This window comes from Leuciscus leuciscus, assembly GCF_965113295.1.
Source record: "Leuciscus leuciscus genome assembly, chromosome: 15".
NCBI lineage: Eukaryota > Metazoa > Chordata > Actinopteri > Cypriniformes > Leuciscidae > Leuciscus > Leuciscus leuciscus.
The window spans coordinates 17,994,351-18,018,102 of NC_138739.1; the positions used below are offsets into that span (position 1 = coordinate 17,994,351).

A 23,752-nucleotide genomic window follows, 5' to 3' on the forward strand; every position below is an offset into this window, starting at 1 on the left:
TATTTAGAATCAAACAAGGAGCAGCTGTATCACTGAACAAACAAATCCATGTTTCTACTAGGTCAGGAGGACATTAATAATATCAGATTTAAAAAAAGATCATAGACATAGAAGATCAATATCTTTAAATGAAATATTTATTCAAACGACTTCCAGATGAAAATAATGCAAGCACGTAAATAATCCATAACACATGGGGTCTCATAATACAGTTCTTTAAGTATAGTGTTAAGCAAAAGTGCAATAAGATACGTTTTTCAGTCAACTGCTTTAACATGAATAGGAAAGGCACTTTAAATTTAGATCACATTAACAATTTGTGATTCATATCTGAATAGAGGACCAAAAAACAGATTCACTATAGAACATCCATCCATTCGTTCTTCAAACGGCTTTTCCTCTGTAGTGTCGTGGGGATGGAGAGTTTATCCCAGCGACTCTAGATGGATGGCCAATTCATTACAGGGATCACACACATTCACACACTCACTCATACTTGTGATCAATTGAGGCCTTGTTTATACCTGGTATTAATATGCATTTTGGTTGATCAGATCACAAGTGGATGATGCTAAATACAGGTGTAAACGTTTTGAGCTTGTCCACTGTCAATAACATCCAGAGGTAGTCGAAAACGTATTCAACCGGATTGCTTTTGTAGTGTAAACGCTCATGTGGTCGAATGTGTTCAAACAGCCACAAAAGACCTACTCTCCACCTACTGACCTAATGCCTAAACATTATGGGAAGAGTAAATATTATGTGGCGCTTGATGGGCAAAGATGTTTCTGAAATGATCAATCTGATGAATTAAAAGTTCTAAAATCATTTACACACTCACCTGAATGACTTTTATTATTCTCTGTAGGAAGAAAACATGTTAACATGTTGAGCAGAATAAGAAAGAATAAAGAAAGTCATACAGGTTTGGAACGACATGAGGGTGTGTAAAAAATGATGGAAATTTCATTTTTAGGTTCATTCAAATGTTGATGATGTCTCAGCGATTGGCACTTGTGGGCAGGTCTTAAACTGAACCCTCGCTCCATCCGCCTCTTCTACACTCAACAGCGGCATCTCTACAGTCGCTGATTCATTCACAGTGTTTTCAGTGGAACCTGAAAAACATACAGAAATTAAAAAGAGAGAAGATCTGAAAGTTGTGTAGTCAATTCTAAGAAGTAACTTCCATCAACAATTTACCATCAAATCGACATTTTTAATAATATGCAAATACTTTTTCACTACTAAAATTCAGTTTCATGTAAATTGGTGTTGTGGTAGATTTTTAATAGATAAAATAGTAAACTGTATATTAAACTAACCATGTTTCTAACATCTATACTTCTCTTTTTAGGCCTAACATGATAACACTTTGAAACACAATGTTTTTGGACGTTGTATTTTTGCCATACCCCTTTGACTTTGGTTGTGTTTTTTGAGTGTATAAATAACAAGTTTGGGAATTTAAACTAGACAGATGACTAAATTTGAACCTTGTGATTAACAATGAAGTAATCATTAAAACAAAGTTTGCTTTACCTGGTAACAGAAGGGTTTGTCTATGAAAACCAATACAATTTTGGGGAAATTATGTAATGCAGTATGACATTTTTGCCATACCTCCTTATTCTATAAAAACTGTTGTATTCTTGTGTACTGTGGGATTCTCAATGGAATTTGTCTGAGATCCTCCGGCCTTGCTTCTTCTTGGGAGAGATTCCCTGAGAACTGCTCGAGAGATCCTCCGGCCGTGATTAAAGCATTTAAAGGACATTTGCTGAAGTCTGTTTGTCAATTATTCCTGCGCAGGAAGAAAGCTAGTTAGAGAAGTTAGTTAGTTAGACTATATATTAAGCGTCGATTGGAGACGTTAGGGATCGTCGATTGGAGACGGCCCAGGTATTTATGAAGCGTCAATTGGAGACGTTAGGGATCGTCGATTGAGGTATTTATGAAGCGTCAATTGGAGACGTTAGGGATCGTCGATTGGAGACGGCCCAGGTATTTATGAAGCGTTGATTGGAGACGTTAGGGATCGTCGATTGGAGACGGCCCAGGTATTTATGAAGCGTCGATTGGAGACGTTAGGGATCGTCGATTGGAGACGGTCCAGGTATTTATGAAGCGTCGATTGGAGACGTTAGGGATCGTCGATTGGAGACGGTCCAGGTATTTATGAAGCGTCGATTGGAGACGTTAGGGATCGTCGATTGGAGACGGCCCAGGTATTTATGAAGCGTCGATTGGAGACGTTAGGGATCGTCGATTGGAGACGGCCCAGGTATTTATGAAGCGTCGATTGGAGACGTTAGGGATCGTCGATTGGAGACGGCCCAGGTATTTATGAAGCGTTGATTGGAGACGTTAGGGATCGTCGATTGGAAACGGCCCAGGGAGATCGTCGATTGGTGACGGCCCCGGTAGACTTAGGTCAGATGAGATAGGACTTAGTTAGGTATAGGGAAAAATCTACGACAGTGTTAATTTCAGACTTTGCTGATGTAAAATTATTATATTGAAAGGCTTGATTTACTAACACTGAATTCCCTGCATATTTTGTCCCCCCGACTGCTACTGATCAGTAGTTAATAAACTCCAGTTTCTCTGGTTCTGGTGTTTGTATTGATAAGATCTGTGTCTGAATTTCCCATCATCACCATATAAGGGCTTTTTTTAATGTCTCCATTCATCCCAGTTGAACAAGTTTTACCTTCAAAGCTTCACTCTACTTGTTCACCTCTTTCTATGTCAGTAGCAGTGAATAAAACTAAATATTCTCCTTCCATCACTGACTCTGTCTTGAGATCAAATATAACTGGAGGTGTATTACAGAACGATTCAAACTTTAGAATCCGATTTTACCTGTTTGGTAACCATGGTAATTTCAGTTAGAACCTCAGTTCGGATAAAAGCTATTGTGCATTATCGTAACCTATCTATGGATATGAAAGGGCTTTTACAGAAGAATAGCAAACAGAAGATAGAAAGTTTCTGTATTACGGTCCGTGTGTTGTGCGTTCATTTGTTTTTTGATTTAATATTGAAAGTAGAAAAATTTGAAAATGGCTCATTTATTTGTTTTTCATTTTTCGAAAAAACATAAAACAAATAAATGAGCCGTTATCTGATTTTTCTACTTTCAATATTAAATCGAAAAACGACATAACACAAATCTACAAGGACCGACCCACATTGCCCAGCTTGTTTGTGTTTATTTATTGACTTATTCATTATTACTTTATTTGCATGCTTGATGCACCCAAATCATTTGGGAATTCGCCATTTGATGATAATGAATCGAAATAAATCATATAGTGCTCTTGACATGCAGCATAGCTATATGAAATATTGTATTACAAACAAGTGCTAAAAACCAAAAAAAAAAAATTTAAATGCTTAATTTTTAGTATATTTTCGCTTTTTATGTTTCATGCACGATTTCCGTGAAGGCCTATCCCACTACCTAAATGATCTTGTGGTTGTACCATAGGCTACAGTGTAAAATGCATCCCCCTGAACAAGGGTATAAGGTATATTAATAAAATAAAGTAATAACGAATAAGTAGGTAAATACAAACAGGCTGAGCAATGTGCCAAATCATTAGCCAGGCCAACTGGGGTTTCCCGGCTGCTCCCGATGGCCAGTCCTCGACTGCCTTATATTTAGCACAGTAATATTAATACTGAAAATGATGGCACTTCGGGTGAAAAAGGTCATCCTCTGTGTTCAGTCTTTAAACTACACCTCAATATGCATGCAGTGTAAATAAAGCAGTTACATCAATGAAATGATAGCAGTCCAAGGCCACACCCCCTTGGTAATGGTACAGCCTATGGTGCAAATTACAAGATAAAAAAAAAAGGAAAATAGAAAAAGTATCTATTGATGATGTACACGAAAAAAACGTCTGGTTTAAATTTTTCATTTTTGCGTTTGCATTTGATGGTCTGACATCTGAATTCAGCTTAAAGGAACACTCCACCGTTTTTGGAAATAGGGCTTATTCACATTCTTTCATACATTTAGATAGGTGGGCAAATGCATTTTTGTCTCAGTGCATGCATTGTTTTAGTTTGACAGGGTCGGCGCTAGCTTAGCTTAGCACAATGAATGGAATCCTTTGTTGCCAGCTAGCATGTCCTGAGTAAAAGTGATAAAAAATAAATAAAAAAAAACCACGTAATTACTTCTTGTGGCCTGCGTATTCACAACGAGTACAAATAGTGATGCAGATTAACACTAGGTGATTTCCTAGGCAGATATTGACTTGGGACTATATTATGGGGAAGCACAGGCGAAGCACAGCAACTTAGGCAAAACACTGCTACTTGGGCGCAGAGATATCACGCAACACATGAAATCCCACGACTTCCGTCAACATACATTGCAATGTGCATTGCAACGAGTCAAAACACAGAAGAAGAAGAACAACACGCGTGACCTGCACCGAGTGTCTTCGCTTTTGGATTGTTTATTTTGAGAAGTTACGGTTATAGCAAAGATGGTAATTACCTGCGTAGCAAAAGTTGTGAGAACAAGCAAAGGACATACACGAATGTAATGTTTCACAGAATTCCATCGAATGTGGAACTGAGAAATAAATGGCTAGCTGCTCTGGAGATCTGTACTTCAACGCCTCTCTACAAAATCAAACACTATCGTGTTTGCGAAGAGCATTTTGCACCGGAGGACTAAGTTACATTGAAAAAATGGAATATGGGCCCAGAAAGACGGTACTACGTCTGAAACATACGGCTGTCCCATCCCATCTAACGTTATTTTCAAAGCACAGGCAGAACAAAGTGCACATGTAAGTTGTCTTTTATTACTCCTTATGTTAATATGTGTCTTTATTCGGTTGTAAAATAGATGCTGAGAAGCTGTAACTTATATAGACTACGGTTCAAATAACGTTAGCCTCCTCTAGTATAACCTCATGTTGAATTCAACCTGTTTAGCATGAACAACCAAACTAAAATAAAAATCGCTGTTATCGTTACCTGTAAAATGAAATGATCGACTGAGGGCTGAGTTAGCTATATTTCTCTCACCGAGTTAGCCTGGTTCTTTTGACTCAGGAGTTTTAGTATAACTACTAGAGAGGAGAAGGCTACAAGCAGTTTACTATACATGTGTCATGTTTAAAATAATCACTTACTCTGTGGACAGCTGTCCATTTGGTCCATTCGGCGTGGGGCGTTTTTTCCAGTTCACTTTATCACACCGGGGGAAAAAAAAATCGAGTACTGCAGGATGGATCAGCGCCGTGAAATCCTAGGTAGCTGTGACACAGGCTGTTGAGTGATCGCAACCTCCTCCTGTCGTTCTATTTTCACTCATTTTCTGTAAACTCTTGTACATATAGGTATGGTTCTGGCTCACACAAAATCAGCCATGTTCATCGCCATTCATGTACTGTAGGGAAAATAGCCAGGCAGCTACTATTCACACCGGTATGCTGACGGAAGTCGTGGGATTTCATGTGTTGCGTGATATCTCTGCGCCCAAGTAGCAGTGCTTCGCCTAAGTAGCTGTGCTTCGCCTGTGCTTCCCGATAATAGAGTCCCAAGTCAATATCTGCCTAGTAAATCACCTAGTGTTAATCTGCATTGCTATTTGTACTCGTTGTGAATACGCAGGCCACAAGAAGTAATTACGTGTTTTTTTTTTTGTTTTTTTATCACTTTTACTCAGGACATGCTAGCTGGCAACAAAGGATTCCATTCATTGTGCTAAGCTAAGCTAGCGCCGACCCTGTCAAACTAAAACAATGCATGCACTGAGACAAAAATGCATTTGCCCACCTATCTAAATGTATGAAAGAATATGAATAAGCCCTATTTCAAAAAACGGTGGAGTGTTCCTTTAAGCATATCATTAACAGCAAACTATTACGGGAGTCTCGAGAGAAGCCAGGTATATTTTTCTGTTGATTTGTAAAATCAGGTAGATTTAGCAATAAAGCGGGTTTATTATGTATATTATGTATGTATATGTTGTTATGATGAACTTTATGCCTTTCTCCACTGACGATTTGAGTTGTGATGTGATTCGCTTTAGGTAAATGTGTTTATATGTGAATAAAAACCTAAATCTGTTCATCATCATCATCAAAGCGATTGTATATCATATGGATTAGTTTTACGATACCTTTATGACTTTTTTTTACCTTTTAAGACCTTAAAATATTAAACTGAAAGATGACTACTCACCATGTGTAATAACTGTGATGGTGAGAGATCCAGTCTTCTCGTCCAGCTTCAGTCTGTGAATCTCCCATCACCAACGTCAAATGTCTCTCTGGACCGTACAGTCACTTGAGCGATGAGATTGTCTTGATCTCCAAACATCCACACGATTAGCTCATCTTTCTGTGTTTCAGTATCAGTGTTTAGAGTCACATGCTTTCCTTCCACCCCAAATATAGTAATCTCTTCATCTGTAACAGCAGCACATAGAAGAACAGTGTTAGTTTTATCTACATTTGATTGTTCGACACATTGTAGAGCTGAAAACAGATGGAGAGATTCTTTACATCGCGTTTACGAGAGAGTCGAGTTCCGGCAGAATGGTGACCTCTGACCTGACGTATGACGTAAGCTTAGGTGAGAATTGATCGAGCAAAACAAAATCAAGAACTAGAGGTCTATAATGAGAAATTTTAAAGAAAAATGTTGGAGTATGTCGATATAAGAGAAAAGGAACTAAGTTATACGTCGGGTCAGAGGTCACCCTTCCGCCGGAACTCGACTTTAGTAACGTCTTTATTAACCCCCTGGATCATTTAAATTTTGGGGTGAACTATTCTTTCAAGAGTTTCAGATGAGCAACTTTTGCAAAACAATTAAACTCTAGTATGAACAAAGAAGTGTTTTGGAACAGAAAAAGCGGTTTCCAAATATATCCGGATTAAAGTGAATGCAGACGGAATGCAGTTTTCGAGTTGTAATATGAATGTATTTGATGGCACATGTTTAGTCATGTGACGCATATTGCACCCCACAATATGTATGGATGTACCAGCATTGTTGTGACTCCTATTCAGAACAAACATCAGAATGGGTGGGAAAACTGTGAATGACTTCATCATATTAATCAGTTAAACTCTAATGTAAGACAATAAAGCTCTTGATGTATCAGTTGTAACACTTACGCTTTTGCCTTTTAAGTTCAGATGTCTTGCGGAGACAATACATCACACCAGCAGAAGAAGAACAACAATCCCTGCTACAAAAGAAGACAGACCTTCAGCACCAGGAGACAGACCTGGTTCTGTAATGATAAAGACAAACAGACATTAGTGTGAGTGAATCAATCATTCACACAGTAAGTTCTATATGCCATTTGTATTATAATGATTAAAAATTAATGATGAAGTATAAACAATTAAAACTATTTGGTAACACTTCATTTCGATAATCCACTTTATAGTTGAGTAGAATGTCAAAAGTGGACTATCGAAATAAAGTGTAACGAATATTTTAGCATTGTTATTGGGAGCCTGGCAATAAGATCTACATATACAGGTTAACTAATAATTATCTACAAACAACAAAGTTATTTACACCCTGGTGTAAGCTGCCATTTGCAGCTACTTGGATATTTATATTCAGAAGATCATCCATCATAATATCAGTCATGTGATAATCTACGGCCCAATCACAGCTCTGATGCTAGTGAGAACCACAGCTAAAATCATGTAAGTAGGGCTGGGCGATATGACCAAAATCTCATATCACGATATAAGTCATCTCATATCCCGATAACGATATATATCACGATATAGAACCTTTTCTATAAATTCAATCAATTAATAGTTTATATATATATATTTACCACATGGAAAATACTTTCTTTTAATATATATATATATAAACTAAAATAATAGTTTATATATATATATAAATATATATATATATATAGCCTATATATTGAGTATATAATATAAATATGTACTCAAAAATGTACTCATTCATATGTGATTATATATAAACGATAGAGCATAATATGAAACAATATACTTTTTATATCGTCCATACGATATATATCGTCATATCGCACAGCCCTACATGTAAGAGCACATTACAACTAATATTTTCTTGTTGCACTTTGAATCTGTGTTCTTAAAACAAAAAAACAACTTGATAATATCTAAATTATTCAAATAATAAAAGTGTCCTCACCAGAGACAGAAGCACTGAATGTCATATCTGAGCTCCCACTGTTGTGGTCTATCTGTAGTTTATACGATCCAGTGTCATTGATTCTCGTATTATTGATGGTCAGAGATCCAGTCTGTTGATTCAGCTGCAGTCTGCCTCGAAATCTCTCAATGAGATGACAAAATAATAAGAGAAAATGTCATGTTAGTGGTTCTAGAATCTAAGGATGAGATATTTTAACATTAAACCATTTAGAAGACACTTTTATAGAAAGCTTAGCTACTTATAATAGAAAATAAATATTTTAAAATTTTGGATCAAAAAACAGTACAACAGAACTGACTCACAAAAAAAGAAAAGAAAGAATAAACAAAAAATGAAAAGCACCCGTTTTCTCATACCCGTATTTTTTGTGTAATTTTTCATTGTGACTATTTTATGACGCATTATAGCTCCAACAATTAGAAGACTAAAACCTTCATAATCTTGACCTGTTTGATTTGTGTTTTTTTTTTTTTATACATAAAAGTTGGTCAACTCTAGTCAAGTCTACCAATCAGGAAGATCTTCACATTTAACAGCTATTTACAGTAAAATCTTATCATAAAAAACAGACAAAACTGTATTTATGAAAGACTTTAGTCTTTTAAAACCTTTTTTAATGTAGCATTGTGAAATATTCATCATCTAATCCATAAAAGCAATACAAATAGAGTATGACACTATAAAAGCCAAATAAATATTTAAAGAACTGATCAAATTTAGGATATACCTTGAATGCTTTGCATAATCCATCTGCTAGATGCATACATGTAAACATTCACAAAATTGAACCCATAGATGGGTCATACGAGCTTTAAACAGACTTAAAACTTCTTTGAGGTCTTCAAAAAATGGTTTACCACAAACTAAGGCTGCTCCTAAAATGACATACTTCCCTATATAGTAGGTGACAAAAGAAAGAAGTATGTCTGAATTCACTGTAGACAATTGACTGTCCCATGAGGCCACGGGAGAGAAGCGATGTAACTGACTGGTAGGTCAAATGATAATGCAGTACGTCCAGATTACATTCATACTACACACACTAATACTAAAGAGAATAAACTTTTTTATAGTGGTCGTGAAGTAATTACCTACTCAAGGGAGTACGTGATTAGACCTTTACCCTTTAACACATTGTCCATAAGGGGGAAAGATTAAAAATTAATGTATTCTTTCTTACCGAATATACTGTTTCTTATGCTTTAAAAGTGTCTTTGTGTGTGTTGGAATAGTGAAGAATACAAACGAGCAACTGCAATAGTGGAGGTGTACATACATGTACTACGAATGTTATTACGTTAATATGATAATAAACTACAGGCATAAGAGAACATCAGCCAATGGGAAATGTGTTCAAATTAGCGAAACTGAAAGTGAACAGAAATCACACACTTACTGCAAATTAGAAATAAAAACGGAAATATTTTAAAAGTGCTCTTTATTGTTGTAGATGCCAACAAAATGCCGTATTAATATTACTAATATTGCTTGTTGCACATTGAATCTCAGTTTAATTCATAAAACAAAAAACAACTTGATAATATCTAAATTATTCAAATAATAAATGTGTCCTCACCAGAGACAGAAACACCAAATGTCATACGTGAGGTCCCAGTGTAGTGGAAGATCTGTAGTTTGTACGGTCCAGTGTCACTGATTCTCGTATTCTTGATGGTCAGAGATCCAGTCTGTTGATTCAGCTGCAGTCTGTCCCTGGATCTCTGTGAGATGGGGTGGGGATATGAGATCTCCTTTCCATCAGTAACAGCAATGACTAGACCTGACTCTCCAAACCTCCACTGTATCAGAATAAATCCCTGTATTTCAAGATCAGGGTGTAGAGTGACAGAATCTCCCTCCATCACTGACACTGACTTTCACTTTATCAGCATCAACACCAAACACTCCTGCAGAACAAACAGATTCTCAGATATTAAACTAATTTAACACTGATGATCATGTAAGTGAACAGACCTATAGTTGCTAACTGAGATCAGTTTTGTCTTTTAAACACAATTTGACTTATTCAGCTATAAATACAGAACAGTCTTAAAGAGAGAAAATCTGGATGAGGAGCTACTTTTACATTAAATAATTTTGAAAACGCTTATACAAAGCTACAAGAAAATATTTAAATAAAAGTAATAATAATAATAAACTGATTGTTTTTGTTTGATTTCAACACAATCACAAACTGAATAGAATAGAATATAATAGAATAGACTTTAATTGTCATTGTCCAGTAGAACCATACAATGAAACTTGTTTGTACAGCCTCTAAAACAATACTCACTTTCATAGCTCACACAATAAATAAAATAAGAAGAAACAGCTTTCTTATGGAAAGAAAAACAGCATAACAAAAATTTTTAAAAAGCACCTGTTTTCTCATACCCTTTTCATTGTGACACTTTATTTTATAATGCATTATACCCCCAACAGTTAGAAGGCTAAAACCACCATCAGTTTCTCGACCTGTTTGATTTGATACTTTGTTTCACAGCAAAGTTCCCGATATCTCAAATGTATCTCAACTGGATGTTTTAAAAGCGCATTCGCATACTAGTGAAGAAGAAATACAAACGAGCAATTACAGAAGTGGTGAAGGACATATATATAATATCAGTAAACGAAAGTGAACAGAAATCACACACTTACCGCACATTAGAAATAACAACTGAAACATGCTCTTCATATTGTTGTAGATTCCAAAAAAATCTGATTTCGACGACGCATATTAATATAATACTGAACCACACCCGACTGACAGCGACATATATGTTAACAAAACTAACCAAAGACTAACGGAGAGGATTTTATAACAACCTGACCTACTAATACATTTACACGACGACTGATAGTCTACGAAAGAAGCTGTAAGTTTAAGCTTTAAAAATCTGAAAGCCTGCAGTCGTCTTCTTCGTCTTTTTCTTTTTTAGGGTTTAATGGCTGCTCCTGCTTGCATCCAGAAGCGTTGCTCTACTGCCATCTGTCGGGTCTATTTTCCTGTAATGCCCATTACATCATATTCTCCCCCAGTCCTGTCCTTGTTTAAAAAACTGCTAATACTTCTTCTGCTTTATTCACTCTCACCGCTTTCCAGTATTTCCTTTCATTCCTGTTCCTGTTAGCCCAACGTACGTTTCCTAATTCTTCCATCATGTTTTCTTCATTTTGTTCTTCATATTGTCTGCAACTCATAAGCACATGCTCTGTAGTTTCTCAAACCTGACAATAATCACACACAATCACACAGTTGGGGGCTTTTTTATAATGTATAGTGTGCCATATAATCTACTGTGACCCTATTCTTAATCTGATCATAACTACCTCTCTTCTTTTCTATTCCCTCTCCTATTCCTCACAGCACCAACTTTATTTTGAATATACAAATGTCTTCCTTTAGCCTCCCTGTGTCACTGATGTTGCCATTCTCAAATAGCTTATTTCCATATTATATTCAGTCTTTCCTTCTGATTTGGACAGTTTAAAGGGATAGTTCACCCAAAAATGAAAATTACCATATTTACTCACCCTCAAGCCCTCCTAGGTGTATATGACATTCTTCTTTCAGATGAATACAATATGAGTTACATTAAAGGGGTGGTATAATGCCCTTTTCACAAGATGTAAAATAAGTATTTGATGTCGCACCATTTTGTGTCTGTTCCTTTAAATGCAAATGAGCTGCTGCTCGCGGCATAGAGGGCGGAGCTTCAACAGCTTGCACTCACAAAGACATAGGCCTACACTGAAAATTTCCAAAACTTTTAGTCTTCAAACCGGATTCAGACAAAGATGGAGAGACTCAAGAAGAAGTGACAACATGTTGAATGCAACAGGAAGTTTCTGAATGGTTAGTTGATGAATTTATGTAGCTTATGTGTAGTTATCTTCTAGTCATTGATCAGCATATTCTGTCTTGATAATCTATAAATCGTGTTCCCGGGGCGGGGTTTATGTAAATTATAGGGTTGGTGATGTCACTAACCCTGGAGGAATGTTGTGTAGTCCCTACCAGCCATTTGTTGTAGTCCTTTAAAAGCAATTTCTTTAAAAGAAAATATCTCCCCATGCTTTGAACTTTGAGCGTTGTAACTTTGCAGATGTTGTTTATGCCCAAACAGCAACATACACACTAACTCAATGGTTCCCAATTCCAGTCCTCGTGACCCACTGCTCTGCTCATTTTGTAGGTCTCTCTTATCTGACACACTCAGTTCAGTTCATGGAGTCTCTCCTAATGAGCTGATGATCTGGTTCAGGTGTGTTAAATAAGGGAGACATACAAAATGTGCAGAGCAGTGGGTCACGAGGACTGGAATTGGGAACCACTGCACTAACTAAAGTTAAAAAAGTGAAATTATAATCAACCACCCATTTAAAAAATGTCCTGGCTCTTCCAAGCTTTATACTGGCAGTGAATGGCTGTTTCTGTTTTGAATCAAAGTGCATCGATGAACAATTGCTATGAAGCAATTACTCCAAGGATAAAATAATCCAATGTCAAATGAGAAAAAACAAAGTAGTTGCGGATACAAAAAGTACAGCGCGATTAAAACTCGCGAAAAATGTATCACGTCGGGCTCACCAAAAACTGTAAGGCTGGAAGCTTACGCTGCTATTTTTGAACCAATAATCGGAACAAAAGGCAGTTGAAGGATGACGTGTATAATTCAAATATTTATCTGACTCCAATATAATTAATCTGACTCCATTAAAGTTGTTGTTATTATTTAACCTCTTATTCTTTAAAGGTAACAGTCTTTCTTAGAACTGATAGGAAAACATAGGATTTAACCTGAACGTTTAGATTACGAAAGTTATAATCACTTATAGCTTTCAACATAATCAGTGCAAAGGAAAGATTCTCAAAGCCTTTAAAGCAGGGAAAGTTATTTATTAAGTTACATGTTTAAATATACAGACAGTAGAATGGAACAACATACTGTATAGAAAACTTAGTTGTAACAAATAATGCACTGTCGTGCAGAAAAGGCCGTAAAAGCCTTTATTGTAGTATGAGGTTACGAACCAGTGAGCGGGAGTGACTGGGTTAAAGCCTTTTCTCCTAGATCAAAAGTTACCTTTCCTGCAAAGCATTGTTAAACATGAGTGGAATACCAACACCAAACCCAACCGACAGGAAACCAAAAGATGAGGGAAATGGGTGGAGATAAGAGGGGGAGAAGAACATTTATTCTCAATGCATGTTTAACCAATATACCTAAATTGTACATTAGGATACTTTAATATCTCTATTAAGTTCACCAACATTCATTTCAGTTTATAGGCTGTCAGATGAGACCAAACATGGCAGTTACATATTAGAACACACTGGTAAATAAACGGTATGTAGTTGAAAGCATATGTCCTGTGAAGCGAATAGTACAGACGTGTCATTGAGGTGCAAACGACTCAGAACCATCCTGTGCCTGGAGTGTCCCAACAGTCCTCAATCAGCATATTGATGAAACCCTTGTACTAGATCGGCATTAACATATATTGTGATTATGAAGGCCATTGTGCCATGTTAAATTCACATGTACCTTTAAAAGGCTTTTACTAGGGCAGTAAAGAGTTATGCCCATATTTGCTCAGCCCTATAGTGTATACAGAAGAGCCCTAAAATCATTCACTGTTGTGATTGATCTGCATTTTTGCTGACTTTTAATAAAGCTTTGGTTTTACAGGGTGTAGAGCTTTTGTTTCTCAGTTCTCCTGTCCACTGTCCACATTTATAACATCACAAAACAATATAGTTCAAACAGCAGTTGTGTGTGGACATGTGATTCACTGAATGCACGTGATACTATATCAGCTCAGTCTGTGAGGCGAAGAGGAATGCGTGTATGTCTTTTCAGCGTTCTGTGATGTTCACCTAATTTATAGAATTTATAGAAACTGCTAATAGACAGAAATCAGAAGGTTTTCTCCGAATGATGTGCTCCATTCATTAGTGCCTTCAGTTTGATCTATCCTTGACAAAGATTTGAGGTAACACCAGACTCCACATTAATCTATACTAGAAATAATGATTTCAGAATCATAAAGAATAAATCAAATATATCATTTTATTTGGCAGGTAAAAATGTATCATGCCAATTACACACGTAAAAATCTGAAATATAAAAAACATTACATGAAAGGGAATTTACAATAGATTATCAAGAAACATCATACGTGATATATAGACATTCTTAGTGAATTTTTAGTGACTTTAATATGGAGAAAATGAAGGGAGGAGGGAGACGGGGATGCATATATAGCATATATTATAATATATATTTTGCCAGCAGCCATATCACCCTGTAGCCCAAGACTGGTTGCCCACTGAAGCAAAGCAGGATTGAGCCTGGTTAGTACCTGGATGGGATAACTCCTGGGAAAACAAGGTTTCTGCTGGAAGAGGTGTTAGTGAGGCCAGTAGGGGGCGCTCACCCTGAGGTCTGTGTGGGTCCTAACACCCCAGTATAGTGATAGGGACACTATACTGTCAAAAAGCACCGTCCTTCGGATGAGACGTTAAACCGAGGTCCTGACTCTCTGTGGTCATTAAAAATCCCATGGCACTTCTCGTAAAGAGTAGGGGTGGTCCTGGGTAAATTCCACCCATTGGCCCTTGCCTATCATGGCCACTCTCTCTCCTCTCCACTGTAGCTGGTGTGTGGTGAGCGCACTGGTGCCGTTGTACAGTGGCTGCCGTCGCATCATCCAAGTGGATGCTACACACTGGTGCTGGTTGAGGAAAGATTCCCTGATATGATTGTAAAGTGCTTTGGGTGTACAGTAGTACTTTTTAAAGCGCTATATAAATGCCTTATTCATTCGTTCATTCATTCATTCATTCATATAAACAATGAGATAAGTTAGGATAAAGACTGTGTTCTGTGCTCTTTCTTTGAGATATCTCTAGGGTATGTTTTATTATTACTTTAATGCAGGTGATTTGATCTCAGCTTTTGTCTTAGCTGGAAAATGAAGTCTTACAGTAGGCTCATCTCTTTGAAGCTTGCATGGCCATAAAGTACTTAGCTGGGAGTTTTGTTAGTTAGGTCACCTGATGTACTCGTTACATCATAAGAAGAATGGCGTCTATGCTAATATTAGTCTCTCTGTTTATCCCGAGGTTTACAGTAGTCTGCCGGATCCAGGCAGGATCCAGATCTGATAAAGGACGACAACGCGACAACCAGAATACCGGTACGCGCCTGCGCACATATATATTCAAATGTGCATACCTAAAGACTAAACACGTAATACGCATGTGCACGCCATCAGCGTTTTCACATATTCACGCTTTTGAAGTTTTCATAAAGTTTTTCAACATTTTTCAAAAAATGCACATCGGAACCTATTTCACAGTTTGCGTTCTCGAGCCACCAAACACAGTGTTTTCAGTTAAAACGATGTAGTGTAAGCGGTCCTAAGTTAATAACTAATGATTTTTGCAATGGATGTGAATCAATCAAAACTAACTTTAGCTGGGGGAAAAAATTATTCTAGAGCTGCTGTAAAGCCAAAACAATCTCTGTTACTTTAATTTCCTATTATCACTGTAAAGCTGCTTTGAAACAATCTATATTGTTAAAAGCGCTATATAAATAAAGGTGACTTGAATCATCTGGAAGATTCATTTGTGTTTGGTTGGCCCTTAATTCCTACAAGACACACAATCAGGAATTGAGGAAAGACGACAAAGAGATGGCGAGAGATTAAGAGAGATTAACTAGACATACAAACAAAATGGAAACAAAAGACGAGACCGAGATATCAGGTCTTCAAAAAGACAAGCAAGAAAATGCTAGACAAAGAAAATACAGACAATGAGAACTGAAATTGAAATGTCAGACAAGAAGAACAAAGAACATATAAAGCTGCATACAGACAAAACAAGAGAACAGTCACAAAGTGGATGATCAGAAAGAGGGGGAGACAGACAAAAGTGAGAAAAAAAATTAAGAATATTAATAGAAGAAATGTGGTGGGGTACTTATTCTCGGGGCTAAGCCCCTTATCTCTTTTGACCTTAGCAACACCCCTAGTAGTAAACAAGCTACAGCTATTCCAGTACTGAAGTTTGGTAATTGTAGCACCATGGATCATTTGAAAGTGTCACGGGTCCAGAGTATATATAGCGAATGGCTAACCTTGAGGATTGTGTCTCTCTCTGCTTTCAGAAGTTCTTCAGCAGTGAGATTAATGTCTGTAGGAATATCTTAGTATCTACTGTTAGTCATGTGCTCATCACTTTTGAAATCATTCGGTCTTCTTCCAGCACACAGGTTCATGTCTCACTTTCATAAAAGCAGAAATCTGTTGTTGAGCTCGGTTGTAGATGATTGACACTGGTGAGCGCGTCTTTTCTCATCAAACTGAACTCGTGGCCTCGTCCTCTATCAGGCGATGAGTCTCTGATTCATTCACTTGTTGTCCTATGGAAGAAAATACACAGACAATCACAGATATTAAAAAAAGAGAAAGCATCCATTTTGTTGAATATAGCCTACATTCAGTTGCAGCTAATCTCGAGAGTTCCCCTAAACACACTGAAAACTAAAACTAAAACAAAATAAATAGAACAAATCTAATGAAAATTAAAAGAGTATAGGATACTGAGACTTCATTCATCTTCCTTTTGCTTCAGAATAAACAAAAAGATTCTTACATTTTTGCTCTGTTCCTCACTAGCAGCATCTTTAGACAGTTTTAGCTATTGACAAACGCACTCACTGAACATGAGCTGCTCCTTTTGGGGTTTATTTTGTTATAATGACCAGCTCACTAAATGTACAATACGACTGTAAATTCACTGTGTAAACAACGAGTTTTATCTGACCAATCAAACAGAGAAACTAGTGGGAAAAAATCCACTGACATTATCACTGGATATACAGTGGGCCAGTAGTTAAAAAGTTTCTTTGCAAAAATGTTTTTGAATTCTTAAAACTTAAAAATAAAAAATAAATTAAAAAACTAGATAATTAATGGAACACCACAGACAAATCAGATTCAAGGACCAGAACTGTTGTATATTAGTCTGGCTATCACCAGATCTTTTAAGATTGAACATTAGTCTGGGGAGTCTCTGTATTTTCTACTGCACCAGAGGCGTGATCAACGGGCATAGTTCAAATGACTTTGTACGCAATTGGATAGTCCTTCAACCAATCAGACCAATGATACGGGTGACGTACTTTGCAGCGAAAACTTTTTCAGCGGTTTGCAAAGCAGCAATGGCATCGAGCAGGTTGTGAAAAAAAAAACATGAAAGTGAGTGGTATTTACTCCCACTCGAGCAATTTGTTTACTAAACTAAAGAAGCCATTGAGCATCATCGAGCGGTTAAAAGGAATTGGATTGGATTAAACCCACCAATAGCGCGCTAGGTGCATAAGCCAGTTTGTGATTGATTGGTCCCCGCAGATTTGTAACAGAAGCAGGAAAAAATAAATGTACAGGTTTCCAGCCCAAGCTGCAGGGTGAAATCAAATCGCCGGCAGATCAGGCTGGGTTTACCCAGTCTACTTGTATGTATCGATATATATTTGTTATAATAAATGTTGTTCCACTCACCTTTGACCTTCACATTGAATCTCCTGAACGTGGCCTGTTCTTCTGTGCTGATGACCTGTAGTTTAAAATGTCCAGATTCTGTTTTTTTTATGTTTGTGATGGTCAGAGATCCAGTCTTATGATCCAGCTCCAGTCTGTCTTTGAATCTCTCACTAATAGTCATTTCTAATTCCTTTTTAACAACTAGACGGTTTTCAGGTCCAAACGTCCACAGCATCAGATCCCCTGTCTGTATTTTAACATCAGTCTCGAGAGGGACAGAATCTCCCTCCTTCACTGATACTGTCCTCACTTCATGTCACAGCAGCACACAGAAACAGAGAAACAGAAATACAGAAAAACTGAATGAATTTTGTTTGCTGTTTCAACATCACATACATTTAACGTTAGTTCAGTAAAAATATACAGAATATTTATTTTATTGCAAAATGTCACCCTCTACATTTTTTTTTTATAGCAAGCTAACGAGCAACGGGCACTGAACGGCTTTCATGAGGTAAATGTATGTGCATGTTCACTGTTTTATAACGTTTTCCACTGTTGAAACACTGATTCACCAATCACATGAGACAGGATTCATTTTGAACCGTTTGTATTAAACAGAACTTTTGATGTCCATTTATGTTTATTTCGTGCTCTTTAACTAGTAGTAAAGAGGGACGAGATGATCGGTTCATGCCCGCTCCACACTGCAGCTTGAACTACAAGGATCTGTCACGCCACATTAAAGAGCACCAAAACTACAGTTATTATTTGAATTAAAAGGACACAATTTAAAGCATTTTAAATGCTTTAAAACAAAGCATTTCTTGCAATAATTGGATGAGAGGCGTGATTCAAATATAGTTTATTGAATTCTTGCTCACTAATCAACTGAAAACAGCAGTCTAAATAACTGTCTAAACTGTTGCACAATCATTATCACAATGGAAGAGTTGACATACTTACCACTGACAGTAACAATGAATCTCTTCTTTTTGGTTCTGCCACTGTTGATCTGTAGTTTATAGAGTCCAGTGTGAATGGTTCTGATGTTATTGATAGTGAGATCCCCAGTTCTCTCATCCAGACTCAGTTTGCTTATGAATCTCCCATCAGCACCTGGCAATGTCCTTCTGGTCTTTCCCTGGATTTCAGCAATGAGTTTGTCATTAGCTGCATAGCGCCACTCTATCGTATCAGTATCCTGTATTTCAGTAAGACCGGTGTGTAGAGTGACAGATTCTCCCTCCTTCACTGTCTTCAAGGATGTTAAAGCTGCCACAGCACATCAGAAGGGGAAAAGGTTACTATTTATCTTAAAAGTGTCTTTGTAAAGTGTCTAATATTTATTCACTACATGAACTAGGGTTTGGTTTGGGCTTAGTTGCATAAAATTATGCAGAATTAATAGTTATTACCATAGTAACTACATGTAAAATATGTAACAGTGACACTGTAAAATAAAGTGTTACCAGGGAACATCATCTGTGACCAATGTTAGTATGTTAGTTACTCAGGGTTATCATTTGGCTTAAGAAGACTTGGAATTAGGCATGAATTGTTTGGACAACAGTGCATTTATGGTACTTTTTAGAGCTTGAAGGGTGTGGTCAACAATGCATGTAAAAGAGCAGCGTAAACAACAGCATGTTTGAAACAACCATACTGAAGTAAATGATGGCAAAATTGGCAAAATGTTAATTTTTGAGTGAAATAGTAGTTGGTATGGGTTGTAACACTACCGAAAAGTTTTTATTATGTACATGCATGTATTTTGGTAAACATGATGGTCAAATTCATTTTCAATTCAATCCCTTCCCCCAGCTCCACCTCATTTCACTTTAAGCATCTGAATTCAAAAAGGGCAAAAATGTTAGTTTAATGAAGACATGCATTTGTTGAAGTTAGGCTTTGATGACATGCAGAACAGTAATGATGGATCCTTGTTGAAATAAAGTGAAATAAGATTATGTGCTGTGAATTATTCAGAAATTCACTGAATAACACAAATCTCACTAATACAATGATTAGGCTACTGGAAAAACAAGTTATTCAAAATCTCTTTAATTCTGCTCCTGGACCCACTGTCCTGGAGAGTTCAGCTCCAACCCTAACAAACCACATCTGAACCAGCTAATCAATGTGTTCAGGATCACTTAAAAATCAGATGCTTCTCAAACGGAAGGCTGTAAGCTATAGAGGCTGAGTCCTTCCTAGTCTAGTCCTTCACAGGCTTGTAGGCTAGACTCCTCAGCATTAAACGCTAGAATGAGACGGTCTAGTAAGAGCGTATGGTTACGTCACACATGTTCCCGCCACCATGGTCACAGCACGAAAATACTATTAAAACTTAATTTTGTAAAAACACTTAGTATTAAAAATCTTTAAATGAACTGGCTTTCTATTCATATAATACAGTGAATGACAGCCGTCTATGGTCTCCCACTGGATTACGTTATTTTCAGTTTACATTAAACAGAAAAAAACATTTTTGTCTTATATTTCATAATGAACTCAGATAAGCTCAGTGCCGACTCATTTTCCGTCACTTATTTTTCGGGAATTAGAATGTGTGCAAAGGATTGTGGGCGATTGAAGAACGCGAAGGAAAAACTTGATGCATCCTTCAAAATGAGCTTTGAAATGTGAAACAAAGATGCACTTGTAGTCTGTTCAGTTGACAGCTTGTCTGCTTACACAACGTATTTCCAGAGTTTGGCCAAAGAATTGAAGTGGGAGTGAAGATCGCAAGTGTTTTAAGATTCTACTCAGTGGGACAATTTAATTTAATAAAATTTTCAGTTAATTTACAAACTACACATAATCTCTGCACCAATAAAATGTTCAACACTTTCACAAACTAATTATATGTAACATTTCATTAAATGTTCCTGAACGTGATGAATGACAGGTTACGCTGAGCCCCCGAAACAATATTATGGGATAGTGTGAACCACATGCGGTTTTCAAATAAACCTGAAGTGTGTGTTTAATTAGGCTTGAAGCTAAACTCTGCAGAACGGTGCCCCAAACCATCCCCAGTTTTAGAAAGTTTGCAGGACATGCAAATCCTGTTTGAAGTATAAAATACTGACCTTTTTGCTTTTTTAATTTAGAGATCCTCCAGCGGTAGTAAATCAAACCAGCAGCTGCAGCCACGAGCAGCAGAACAGGAACCAAAACACCAAAACCTATCCCTGCTTTAGCACTTGAAGAAAGCTGTGGATCTGGGAAGGCTAAGAGAGACAGTGAAGGTGTCAGTCAATGTGATGATCTGAAATGACTTCAAATTAATGCTAATAATACTGTATGCTTTTACATTGAAAGGCTAGCTCTTTCAGTTACTCAGTTACTCACCATTGACAGAAAGAAGGAATCGCTGTGAACTCTCACTGCCTCGGATCTGTAGTTCATAAAGTCCAGTGTCTGTGGTTCTGGTGTTTGTGATGGTCAGAGATCCAGTTTGATCGAGCTTCAGTCGGCCTCTGAATCTCTCATCAGCATCGTTTAATGAGGTCTCTTTAGTTTCAACATCAATTTTAGCCAGGAGAATGCCTTTATCTCCAAATCTCCACAGCATCAGAGCATCTTTGTGCATTTCAGCATCAGTGTGTAGAGTGACAGACTCTCCCTCTGTCACTGATACTGACATTAACTTCAGTCCATCTATCTCACCAACCACACCTGCAAATCAAGCAGAAAAGTGTTTCACAAATTTTGAACGAGTTAGTCGGTTAGGATTATGAAATCCTGCTTGTGTGTTGCAAAATTTGGAAACTCTCATTCCTTTTGAAATATTTTGATAAATTCATGACATGTATCACTTTATTCTCTAAAGGCCCTTGCACACTGAGTCTGAAATTTTCGTATGCGTTTTTTTGTATTCGTGATTTGGTGGCTCTGAACTGTCAAAACCCCATTCAAAATGCTTGCTGCGGATGCGAAAAACGCCGAAAAACAAACCTGATGCAAATTTTATTATGACGGACGAAAGTCTCGGAGGCAGTGTGCAAGCGTGATTGACATAACGTGAGGTTGTATATATTTTTTAACGTGCAAAAATTTCGGATGAGAATTTCGGACTGTGTGCAAGGGCCTTAAAACCTATTTAGTTTGAATTCAATTTCAGTACATTCAAATAATACACATTATTTTATGTTATGGTATCTTAAAGCCCCAGAACGGAACTGTCTGCACAAATTAACAGACTAAGAAAACTATTTAATATGGTGTTTTAATAAGAAAAGAAAATACTATGGTAATTTTATTTTTGAAACCTTTCATATAAACAAATTGTATAAATATCAGTAGTTTTAAAGCTGTTGAGATAACTGAAAAAAAAATTCCAGTAATTTGTATATTCTCAAATGTCAGGGTAGCGCAACTGCAAACATGGGTTTTTATTATGAATTGACAAGATAATGACAGTAAGCATGAAAATGCATCAACCAGAGAAGCTCAACTGATCCTTGTGGAAAAGTGAAAAGGTTTGTACTCAAATACTAATAAAAACAGCTACTTTCAATTATGGGTAGGTTGGTACACTTTCCGTGTCAGGTGGTACAACCAATGTAAAACTAGGAAAATGCAATCATAAACGTTATTGTATTTAAAAATGTTATGTATGAACTTGATCGCATATGCAAAAGCTAATACAGACATCAAAATAGAAGCCGGTTCAATGTAAGATTAGGTGGTGTAACTGAAATGAATGTCCCTATATGATTATTGAAGATAAATAAATATTAAATTTAAGCTAATATCGCCTATTATCATTCTACTTTTTATTTATTATTGTTCTAAGACAAGTTAAAGATGTTTAACACTCAATTATTTTCATGATAACCACTATCATACCAAGTAAAGAAAAATTGGTCACACTATATAGTATATATATATATATGTGTGTGTGTGTGTGTGTGTGTGTGTGTGTGTGCGTGTGTGTGTGTGTGTGTGTTTATTTATTTTTTTCTTACAAATATTTGGTTGTACCACCTGACACAAAAACAGTAAACAACTATAGTGAATTAAAACACTTTGAAATGTTAGATTAAAAAAATATATAAAAAAATAAAATAAAATAAAAATTAGCTTTATTTTTCACACACCAACATGAGTCATATTCAAATGTGTGGTTTGAAATCATGAAATCTGAATAATCATAAATACTAACACAGGGTAACCCAGGGTTTAAAATGACCATATTATTAACACATGATCATTGTTATAATGAAAGACTTGAGATACTCACCACTGACAGTAACATTGAATATCTTTGTCGTAGTCTTTTTACTAGAGATGGTGAGTTTATATTGTCCAGAGTGTGTGATTCTGGTGTTTCTGATGGTGAGAGATCCAGTCTTTTGGTCCACCTGTAATCTGCCTCTGAATCTCGCATCATCAGTAAAAAAAACTGGAGTCAAATCTACCATTCTCGTTATTTGAGATATGAGAGAATCTTTTGGTCCAAACATCCACAGTATGGTATCATCTTTCAGGATTTCAGTAAGATTAGTGTGTAGAGTGACAGAATCTCCCTCCATCACTGACACAGGTTCAGATTCATCCATCTCTGTATCAGACACACCTGGAATACAAACAGAACCAGTTTCACTGATACCACTCTAACTTCAGCTAAATGATCATTGTGTTAACTGCTGAAAAGAAGAAAAAAAAAAGAAGAAAAAACAAATGGAAATGGAAGAAAAGAAAAACAAATGGATAAGAATCTATTCATTTCAAATATACGTATTTGGAGCGAGTGTTGTGAAACTGATGAAGATGTTTTCTTAATTTGTGGGTGTTTTTTTTCTATTTGCATGTGCTTTCTTCAGTTGCAGCGCGTTGAGCTCTCTCGGCCACCGTATTTTACAGGTGAAATAATAAACTAAAGTTGCATTATCTGAAACAATAAAGTCTTAATCCTTCATGTTGCTTCTAAAATAAATGCATATTGTCTCAGGACAAAAATACTCATCAAGAA

The 23,752-nt window shown here is 36.7% G+C and overlaps 1 protein-coding gene and 3 long non-coding RNA genes across 5 annotated transcripts in view; 1 reads left to right on the forward strand and 3 right to left on the reverse strand.

The window, feature by feature from the left end:
* The window catches only part of LOC309474974 (uncharacterized protein), a 136,720-nt gene that overhangs the window by 110,624 nt on the left and 2,344 nt on the right, over positions 1 to 23,752 (reverse strand). The window contains exons 2-3 of the mRNA XM_082137593.1: positions 23,021 to 23,356; positions 21,127 to 21,453 (exon numbers count right to left, since the gene is read on the reverse strand). Of these exons, the coding sequence (XP_081993719.1) occupies positions 21,127 to 21,453; positions 23,021 to 23,356 (663 nt within the window). The remainder of the gene's footprint in view (positions 1 to 21,126; positions 21,454 to 23,020; positions 23,357 to 23,752) is intronic.
* LOC309476349 lies at positions 120 to 11,177 on the reverse strand. Of its 2 annotated transcripts, none has more exons than XR_014198036.1 (6): positions 10,870 to 11,177; positions 9,788 to 10,118; positions 8,086 to 8,330; positions 7,158 to 7,713; positions 6,217 to 6,443; positions 120 to 1,118 (listed from the first exon to the last, which is right to left on the reverse strand). It is a non-coding gene; the product is annotated as an uncharacterized lncRNA (long non-coding RNA). The 2 variants fall into 2 exon arrangements; XR_014198037.1 differs by having other exon boundaries at positions 7,158 to 7,276; positions 8,188 to 8,330; positions 10,870 to 11,172.
* Positions 3,164 to 6,210, reverse strand: LOC309476479. The gene is made up of 2 exons (XR_014198191.1): positions 3,674 to 6,210; positions 3,164 to 3,631 (listed from the first exon to the last, which is right to left on the reverse strand). It is a non-coding gene; the product is annotated as an uncharacterized lncRNA (long non-coding RNA).
* LOC309476445 lies at positions 13,076 to 16,013 on the forward strand. Its single transcript, XR_014198157.1, has 2 exons — positions 13,076 to 14,812; positions 14,931 to 16,013. It is a non-coding gene; the product is annotated as an uncharacterized lncRNA (long non-coding RNA).